This window comes from Artibeus jamaicensis, unplaced genomic scaffold (assembly GCF_021234435.1).
Source record: "Artibeus jamaicensis isolate MK-2021 breed Jamaican fruit bat unplaced genomic scaffold, CSHL_Jam_final contig_456, whole genome shotgun sequence".
Taxonomy (NCBI): domain Eukaryota; kingdom Metazoa; phylum Chordata; class Mammalia; order Chiroptera; family Phyllostomidae; genus Artibeus; species Artibeus jamaicensis.
The window spans coordinates 4,087,409-4,097,910 of record NW_026521839.1 but is presented as its reverse complement, the minus strand read 5'-3'; the positions used below and the strand labels follow the sequence as shown (position 1 = coordinate 4,097,910).

Genomic DNA, 10,502 nt, shown 5'->3' with positions numbered 1-10,502 from the left:
TGTGCCTTCCCTTTTCCCATCACAACAAAGCCTTTTTCTCATGTGAAGCCCTTTCGCCTGAATTCTTACCTGATTAATCCCACCCGGTTACATAATTCTCTACACCATCTCTCAGCATTAGTTAATGTAGCTCAACACAGATATAATTAACGTGCAATATTCATATTAAAAATGTCTTGACTATGTGTTTACTGTCTCCTCTCTTTCATGGTGAAGACCCCAAGGGCTGACCTATTCCTTGCAGATCCTGCGTTTCCCTTCACACCCAGAGCAGCGCTCAAGCTTTGTAGTCAAACAGATCACAGTTTGACTTGCGATTCATTCACTCACTAGCTGAGCAAGGGGTGTACATTTTCTTAGCCTCTTCATCCGCAGAATGGACTTGAAATGAGGATTAAGGAGATGATGTAGCAAAGGGTCAAAGACCCAGGTGGTGCTCCACGAACAGTAGTAATCATCAGTGAACAGTTTCTTTAGTTGAATATGAAGATACTACCTTTTGCCTTTAATGAAACTTTTAGCAATGCAGTGAGAATAAAAAGTAGTAAGTCAGTAGAAATGGAACTCCACATTTCGGTTGGAGCCCTGTAAAGATTAGCTGGAGACATTTAAGGCCTGAAATGTGATATTAGACCAATGAGGCTTTGTTTAAAATTTAACAAACCCTTCTTGGTTTCTCATTGAGCTCAGTACTGTGTAGGACTCAGGTGTGTGTGAAGGACAGAAGACCTCATCTATCCAGGGGACAGTTTTGTCTAAACTAGGGGAATAAAGAAAAGCAGGCATGAGCTATGCTCTTGTTTGTCCATAATGTTTCTCTTCTCTCTCAGGATGGATGATTCAGAGTCAGCAATTCACATAAAAAGTATTGCACATGGAAATTATTACTGTTATTCTGTAGGGAAATAAGTTTCTAAGTGCAGCAATCTGAAATTAATAACTTTCTCTGTGGAAACTCTCTTGACAACATCTCAAGATGAGGCCAAAGAGTGCAGTTTTTATGGCCTTGGAGAACCTTCCCATCTGCTTGGCTTTGCAGCAGGCAGGGATCCATGAATCAGAAATTCAGAGTTTCTCACTTCCCTGTACAAGTTGCTTACTAACAGGAGACTGTATACAGCAGAGCCTCAATTTCTCAATCCCCTTTATATCCACCTATCAGAGCAACACAAATCTTTTCAATTTACTTATTAAAGGCTTTGGGGAAAACTCAAAGAAAAAGAAAAACAGTAGTCTTTACTGTTAACAAAACATTTTGGTTTAGGACATCAGGAAAGGAGCAGGCAAGGGCAATTGGAAACTTTTTTTTTCTCTCAAGAGGAAATAATTCCTGTATGAAAGTCTCATATTTATATTGTGATAAATATTTATGTCCATACGCAGGGAGTGAATAGCTATTGAGGGAGAAAGTGGTTTAGGAAAGAAATCGATGGGAAGGGCACCCATGTGCTACGGCCGCGCAGAGACGGCAGCTGCAGGTCCAGGAGCCACACGTGGCAGCACGGACATCATTTTCATTCCTTTTTACATGTGAGTTTAGAATATCCGAGCAAAGAAATCTGGGTTTCTACTTTCTATTGATGAGATTGAAAAAAATTTCAAATTAGACTCCCCCCCCCTTATGTAAGACCACAAGGCAGGGCATTATGTTTGGGATGAGTCACTGTACTTTATTACATTTAAAGTTGTTTTTTTTTTCTGGATTAAAAACTGAGGGACAGAGTAAGGAGCATACCATTTTGGGACTCTCAGATTGTCATGTCACTGGAAATAAGGACAGATACGTAGGAGTTTGTATACTAGCAGAGAACTCAAAGTGAGGAAGATAAATATCTAGAAATTTTATTGATTACAATTGGTTCCTTTATACAGAAACCTCAAAGTAGTTTCAAAACACAGCTATGTTTTAAAATATATAGTCAGCCCTGGCTGGTGTAGCTCAGTGGATTGAGCGCCAACCTGTGAACCAGAGGGTCACAGGTTAGACTCCCAGTCAGGGTACACGCCTGGGTTGCAGGCCAGGTCCCTAAGTGGCGGGTGTGTCAGAGGCAACCACACGTTGATGTTTCCCTCTCTCTTTCTCCCTCCCTTACCCTCTGTCTAAAAATATACAAAATCTTAAAAAAATAAAATATATAGTGAGATAGACTTGAAAATTAGAAGCCAAACCAATAACCGTATTGATGCCAACCCCAGACTACCAATGTGGAAAGGCAATCAAGACGAAATTACAAGCCTCAAAGATCAAGTTGTCTTCTGTGTTGACCCTGTGAGTAGAAGCAACCCCAGAAGGCTGGGTGTGATAGAATGAAAGAAGACACCTCAAATTGCTAGATAAGCTATACTATGCTATATGCTAAGGGAGATATCAAAATATTTAAAAGACAAATACCCTTGTCCACAAAGTTTATAATTTCACTGCATGATAATGGCTTATAAAGCTGGCTGAATGGGTTTGTATTCTAGCTTTAGCCCTTACTAGCTCTTTGTTATCGGGTCAAATGTTTTATCTCTTTGGGCATCATTTTCTCATGTATGAAACAGTAATAATTATCTTCTTATATGGCGGGTATGCCTGCCCCCTCTCAGCCCTTCCACAAGGCAAGCTCTCACTTCCCTCACCACCTTTGCACGTGTAACTGCTACCCAGAAGGATAGTTGCATGTCTCACTCTTGGAAGTTTTGCCTTTTGTGTCGGCTCCTCAGAGAGCTTTGGATCACAAAAGATCATGTCTACATCCACGGATGAGGCTGTTAAAACACTTAAAGAACTGCGTGGAAATGAGGATGCTAATATCATCACTCACCTTCGACAGGCTTTGAGATTTAAGAGGTTTCTGAGGATTTAGGGTTAGCCAACGTTTTCTGCAAAGGGCCCAATAACAAGTAATTTAGGATTTATATATATCACACTAAACAAAGGGGAGCGGCTGTGCTCCGAAGAAACATAATTTATGGACACTGAGGTTTGACTTTCATATACTTCCCACGGTCACTGGATAGACCCCTGCCCTGCATTTGACTCACCCCTGCTCTAGGATGACTGATGGCAGACAGGAAGGGAGTGAGCCGATAAGAACCCAGATAGATTCTGTAGCCAGATACCAGGGATCAGGTCGCTGTTGTATTTAGACTGTCGACCTCCCTGGGGGTTAAAGACCTCTGCCTTAAGGGAGTATGGCCCCTGTGTGTGACGAGGGCTGGTAAGAACATGTAGGGGGAGCTCGGTGCAGGCTACAAGGTGCTCGTCACCTGCGTCATCTTCTCAGTAGTGGCCTGTGAGCAATTCGTTTTCAGCGGACTGCAACTCGACGCTTCAGGCTGGGAGGCGCGGGAGGAGGCGGCTCCCGCTAGGACGGTGACTCCACGGGGCTGCGCGAGTCGGGGGCGGGGCGGCGGCGCAGCGTCGTCGTCTTGGTCCCCGCCTCCTCCCCTGGGGCCGTGTCGGAGCCTCCGCGGCGGCGGTGCTCACAGCCGGAGGAGAGCGGCTTGCTTGGAGACAGCGGCGGCCATCGAGACCCACTCGAGGCGTGACCCCCTCAGCCTCCCCGCGCTCCCCGGCTGCGGCGCCCGCGCCCCTTCGTTCAGCTCGCTCGCTCGTCTGCCCTCGTCCCTGCGGCCGGCTGCGCCATGGCGTTGGCGTTGGCGGCTCTGGCTGCGGTGGAGCCGGCCTGCGGCAGCCGGTACCAGCAGGTGAGCAGCGCCCAGTCCCGCCCTGGGCCGGGGACTCCGGCCGTCCCCTCGCCGCCGGCCGCTTCAGGCCTCTGCAGCCCGGCCTGTCGCCAGCTCGACGCCGCGGCTTGGCAGGCCGTGCTGGGCCTGGGCGGGCCCGGGGCTCGGATTCGAGGCCGCTGCGGGCTGGGCGCGTCCCTCAGTGACCTCGGGCGGGACTCAGGCGGTGGAAAAACCTGCGCCCCGCCACGTTTCCTGCCTGCCCCACGGCCCACGGGTCCGCCAGCGCCTAGGGACGTCGATCTGGGGACATTACGTTTTCCATTTTCTACCTTTGGTTTGACGTCATCGGGAAGGAAAATAAAAATCAACCATGAAATGGAAAAGAAAACAGGGTGGAGAAAAAAGATTAAAATCGCTGCTACTGCCGCCGACAGCTCCCTGAAGGGAGACGCGATTACTCAGGGTTTCACAGCCCCGTCTGTGTCGAAACCCATCCCCCTCGCCTCCGTTTTAAGACAAAAGTCAAAAATGAGGCGAGAGACAAGCCTGCATTCTGCAGTAAATTAGGAAAAGACGCTATTCAACTTTGATTATGTCCCAAAATGTCGCTCTATGTGGAAGGCTGCAGGGAGTGTGCCTTGGGGTGTGCTTTAACGGCTTGGAAATGTCGTGCAATGAGGTTTAATAGCATACCTGGGGAGGGAATGTATGGGGGATGATTGGATTATTATCTAGCGTATGATTTATAAGTTGAGGCCCTCGGGGAAAGAGCTGCTTGTTTCACTTGCCACTGTCTGTAGCATGGTTTCCTTCGGAAATTCAGAGACCTTCTGCAGGGGTTTTGTGGGAATTGAGCCAGCTAGTAATTGATGTTGATTTGGACCGCAGATAGCTGCGTTCTGTCGTGTTTCGAATGCTTAGTATAATTCGTGTAAAATGACAGTTGTGCTTCTATGAAGTGAAATGTTCTATCTATATTGTAGAAATAAGGAAAAACAATGAGTAATACATTCGAGTTAACCCTGGTGTGGCCAGAGATTGGTTTGTTTTGTTGTCATTATTGCTGCGTTGTCTCTTCCTCCTTCCTTCAGCTGGACTCCAAAAATGACTGGTTAAGAATTTAGATCCTTGGTTTCATAAACACACCTAAATTGTGTCAAAGCAGTCTAGTCCTTAGATCTCTTACAGCCTGGGGTCTGGCACATGCTTTTTTGTATGACCTTGGGCAAAGCTCTGGGTTCCTCTCCGCTTTAATAAAATATGAATGATAGGTGTCACTTAACTGTCACCAAGGTGTTTGCAAATCATCCGCACCCCATAGCGTGACTAATTCATTCTTTTCCTTTGCCCTGGATCAGGCAAACAAGCAAAATGCTATGGCTATTCTTTGTGCTGCCATCTTCTTGAGCTGTGAGGTAGTGCTCACATACTGCTAGAATACAAAAAAAAAAAAAAAAAAAAAAATTGGTGGAGTATCAAAATTACGCGTTTCTTGGTGTGGTATTTAAATAGCTTTAAAAACACATAATTGAGGTATGCCAGAGACAGCCCATTATTATTTTGAAGAAATAAGCTTCAAAAGAGAGTGAAAAAGCGAAATAATATTCTTAGAAAAATTGGAAAATATGAAAAAAGAAAAAAACCTCACAACAAAAACCTATCGTCCATAGATAACCAAAGTTAATACTTTGATGTGTATCTCTGGATTTATAGCTCTGTAAATAAATTTAAGTGTAGATCAGGAAACATGTACAGAGAAGGAAAGCTAATATTGATTTACTGTGAGCATTTACTATGCACCAATCAGGGCAATAGGTGCTTTACAGCTGTTATTTTACTTAATCCTCACAGAACCCCAACGAGGCAGGGTTTGGTACTGTTCAGATGACACTGAAGACTCCAAAAGGCTCAGTAACTTGCTCAAGGTCACAGCTTCTAAGTAGTGATTACAAGGATAATACACACTCACCTACTTAAAACGCAGGCTCATGGTGCAAATATAGGCATGCGTATTACATACATGCACCCACACGTACACACAATCACATATTTGCACACAGATGTGTCGCCATGCCCCTGATTATGTTTGCACACAAACATATGTGCACATGTATGTTTACACGCCCGTACATTCACCAACATGTATTTGCAGATGTGTGCACATTCACAAACATGTGGGTGCTCATGCACATGCATGTACAGAGGCACACAATGTAATAAGATGGATTCACATTTCTATGTATAGCATGTAATTGTATGGCTATACCATAATTTAACCAATTGCCCAGTGTTGGTCACTAAGGATATTTAAATTTTTTTCATTCACTGGAGTTTCTTTTACATACACCTCCATCTATTTCCTAGTATAAATTTCTAGATATGAAAATGCTTGGTCAGGGAATACATATATTTTAAAAACATATATATTATGAATTATAAGATGGTGAATTATCCAGGCAACTTAATAGAAGCATGAAACTCTTTGGTTGTTATGAAAGACCATTCTGACTTATGTTTGATCTGTTTAATCAAATTGAGCTTGTCTTCTGTTTGAGTAAATGCACTGAAAACTGTACGGTTCACTCATAAATGCAAACAAAATTTTCTCCTTAAAAGTCTTTTTATTGGTAGTGCAGTATGTCCACAGCTTGAATTTAGCATCATGACAGACTTCACTGAAAGGCTGGGCTTTACCCACCCTCCCCCCTTTTGCCACTGGGACTGTGTGTCCCGACATTCTGAAGCACGTTTGAGAGAAGTCTAGGTCAGCCCATTGTTGAGATACCTAAGTGTTGTATTTATTCCTGTTCATACATTTCAAGCCCTCTTTGCCTCCCTGGAATAGATCTTTGCCTATATCATGAATTTTGCCAAATACTTCCTGAAATGTTTTGAGCAATTTGGATTTGAATCAAGTATAAGTGGGCAATTATGACACTGCCATATAGATTTAAAAGTAGACTGCAGAATGTTTAGTTTGCCTGCAAAAGAAGTTGCCTGCTTGTGAGCATCACCAATATGTTGGTACTGTAGTTTGATGACATAGTGGAGCAGCTGTGAGAAGGGCATCTTTTTGGGTATTTTCTCTCAGGATTGTGGAAGAAGGGAAAGAATTTCATCTTTGGTAGGCCAAACCACAGTCATGTTCAGATGGAGTCAGGATCCTGAAGGAAGGGCCAAATAGTGCCCATGTGGTTCAATTTGTCTAGTTTCACAAGTTATCATTATATAACATAATGCCCCTTAGAATGTTATGTCAAGATTTTAAGGTTATTTTGCTGTTTTTGTGGCCTAGACAGCCTGTGATCAAAGAAAACATTTGTAAAAACATTAAGAAACTGGGTAAAATTTTTTCTTTAAAAATTTAAAAATTGTGGCATATATCTGTGTATAAAATTTACTGTTTTAAACATTTTTAAGTGTACAGTCTATTTAGTGGCATCAAATACATTCACATTGGTGGGCAGCCATCACCACCATCTGTTCCCAAGACCTTTTCTTCTTCCCCAACTCAGACTGTGTGCCCATTCGAAATGACAACTCCCCGTTTCCTTCTCCAGCCCCTGACAGCCACATTCTACTTTCTGTCTGTGAAAACCCTTTCTGACTCTTCTAAGCACCTCATGTAAGTGGAGTCACGAGCATTTGTCCTTTTATGACTGGCTTACTTCACTTAGCATAATGTCCGAGTGGCCGGTCCATATTGCAGCATGTATCAGAATTTCCTTCTGTCTTCAGGCTGAGTAATATCCCACTGTGTGCGTGTGCTGTACTTTGTTTATCCAGTCTTCATAGACGGACGCTTGGGGTGCTTCCACCTTGTATTTCATCGTGTGATCGTTGTAAGGAATGCTGCTGTGAACACGGGCGTACAAATCTCTTGAGTGCCTGCTTTAAACTCTTTGGATATGCACTCAGAAGTGACCTGCTGGTTTATATGGTAATGCTATTTTTAATTTTTTGAGGACCCGCCATACTGTTTTCCACAGGAGTGCACCATTTTACATTCTCAACAGCAGTGCCTCGGGGCTCCAGATTTTTCACATATGCGTCCACTCTTACTATTTTATGTTTTTCTTTTTGATAAAGTTACCCTAATGGGTGCAAAATGATATCTCATTATGGTTTTGGTTTGCATTTCCCTGGTGATTAGTGGTATTGAGTGTCTTTTAAATGTGCTTATTTTATTGGCCATTTGTGTATCTTTGGAGAAATGTGTATGTAAGTCCTCTGCCCATTTTTGAATTGGGTTGTTTGCTTTTTGTTATTGAGTTGTAGTAATTTCCTAACATTTGTTTTCATTTTTAACTTTTACTGTGAAAGTTTAAAATATATACAAAAATACTATAATAGCCCTTACGCATCCATCACTCATATTCAACAGTTAGCAACAAACGTTTCCTTTATACTTCCCACCATTTTGAAGCAGATCCAGAAATGATAACATTTATTGATAAATATTTCTGTGTGTGACTCTAAAGATAATAGTACCATGTTTTAAGCAGATATTGTCACATGAGAAATGTATCACAAGAGCACTTCTGCAGTCTGTTACTGATGGAGAAACAGGACTACTGAGTGGTCGGAGCTGCAGGTCTGACTGTCCTCTGGGTTTCACTCAGTGAGCTGTGTATACTCGGTGTTGTTTTTGTAGCAGTGATAGATTACTGTTGATCCATTCCTGTTTTCTGCCTGGTGCCACTGCTAGACCACTTATTAGGGAGATGTAATTGGTTTAATCATTCTGTCTCTGCCCTGGAAACAGGGCGGGGCTCCCTGGCTTGGGTTGAAATCAAGGCCTGGTTGAGGTGCTTTGGGAAATCTAGTTTGCACATAACTTTATCCTGCACACCAATTCTGTGACCTTGCTTTACATTGAATTATATTATAAAATAAATTTCACCATGATAGTGATTTTGTATTTTTATTTTAAAAAAAGACTTGAAGAGGTTCAAGTGATATCTTCTAATTTATTTGTTCTTAGGGCTTTAAAATAATTGCTTTGGTTTCTTAATGATTTATTCTTATGTTGTCTTTGAACAGGGACACTGTTTAGTGGAGCCATATTCTTGTAGATGGTAGATGATGCCCGTTTAGATAAAGTGGCTTTTAACACCTTAATTAGAGATTGATGCTGTAAATCCGCTCAATAGTCTTATCTTTATTCTCAAGTCATTTTTGCCAATATGCCTAGGCAGTTGGTTAATATCATGCATCAAATTTACATTCTCTAGTTGTATTTTTTTTACATACTCCAGTTAGAGCTGCCTCCAGTGGCGTTCTGGGGAGAAGCGCTGTGTGAAGTCGCTGTTGCAGGCCTGCCGTTTAGCACCGCTCAGCACACCCGGCCCTTCCTTTGGGGCCGACTTGTTTTTTCTGAGCAACACAATTTATGTTAAAAGTTCTAAATCAATCAGCTCTAAATACTGATTGATTTTAAGAATGAATCTAGCAGAATATTTCCTAATTAAAGAAGTTATTTTCACGTATATATTTGTATATACCCTGCCCAGCCATTTAGTATACATAATCTTTGACAGTTTTTCTTTTAAGTTAATGTATCACAGCACTGTTAATAGTTAATCAGAAGCTTGAATTTGATCTGCAGGCCTTTCTGGAGATAGGATAGTTTATTAGTAGAAACACAAGGGTTTAGGGAATGGTTCTATTTATTAGCAATTTCATTTTTATTATTCAGTGCTTAAATGTGGCATTTAAAATGAAACATTTATTGTACAATAGTACACAGATCCATTCTTCATATATTAGAATTAAACAGTAACTTGGTAAAGGAAAACTTGATTTCCCTTCCCTCACATTTGGTGTGTATTCTTCAGGCTTTTTGTTTTGCTTCAAAACACAGGGACCTGCAGAACTAAGGCCTGCTTGAGTGTGGTTGGTGGGGTAATAATATGGGGGTAATAACTTACAGTTTTAATTTGAACATTTTACCTGAATGTCATATGGTGTGCTTGGTGATATTGTTATGTTATAGAATTACATGCTTATGATTTCGTAATAAAAGATTTTATAATAAAAACGGGGTGTTATTTGTGTTAGACCCTGTATATTTAAAAATTTTTTACTTTTTAAAATATACTTTACTTTTTGAAATGTTTTTAGAACTTCAGACACATTTAGAAGATCGTACACCCCGGACTTAATTTCCCCTGTGAACATTTGACATCCATGTGGTACATTTGTGACAGTTAATGAACCGTTACTGACACATTATCGTTCATTAAAGTCCATAGTTTATTTAGATTTTCAGTTTTTATCTAACTTCCTTTCTCTGTTCCAGGGTCCCACACAGGTTACCACATTACACTTGTCATCATGTCTCTCGAGTCTCCTCTCGGCCACGATCATTTCTTAGATTTTCCCTGCTTTTGATGCAGGAGTATTAGCCATGTGTCTGTAAAGTGTCCCTCAGTTGGGGCATGTCCCATGCTTTCCTCATGATTAGATGGGGTTTGGGGTTTGGGGGCAGAAGACCATAGAAGCAAAGTGCCATTTTCATCACATCTTGTCAAGAACACACGTGGTCAGCATGACTTACCACCACTGATGTCGGCCATGGTCACCTGATTGGAGTAGCGCCTGTCAGGTTTCTCTGCCGTCCTTCCCAGCCCCCTGCCACACACGTCTTTCCGTACTGCACTCTGGAAAGAACTCACTGTGCGCAGTCCCTCCTTAAGGACTGGGGACTTACACTCCACCGCCTCGTCTATATGAAGAGTGTCTATATGAATTATTTGGAAATGTTCTGCATGGGAAATTTGTCTCCTTCATTCATGTATTTATTCAGTGATATCATCATTGGCTCA

The 10,502-nt window shown here is 42.1% G+C and overlaps 1 protein-coding gene across 1 annotated transcript in view; it reads left to right on the top strand.

The window, feature by feature from the left end:
* Positions 1-3,414: 3,414 nt before the first annotated feature.
* The window catches only part of NDFIP1 (Nedd4 family interacting protein 1), a 37,130-nt gene continuing 30,042 nt past the window's right edge, over positions 3,415-10,502 (top strand). Inside the window, exon 1 of the mRNA XM_053666486.1 lies at positions 3,415-3,693. Within this exon, the coding sequence (XP_053522461.1) occupies positions 3,631-3,693 (63 nt within the window). The 5' untranslated portion in view covers positions 3,415-3,630. The remainder of the gene's footprint in view (positions 3,694-10,502) is intronic.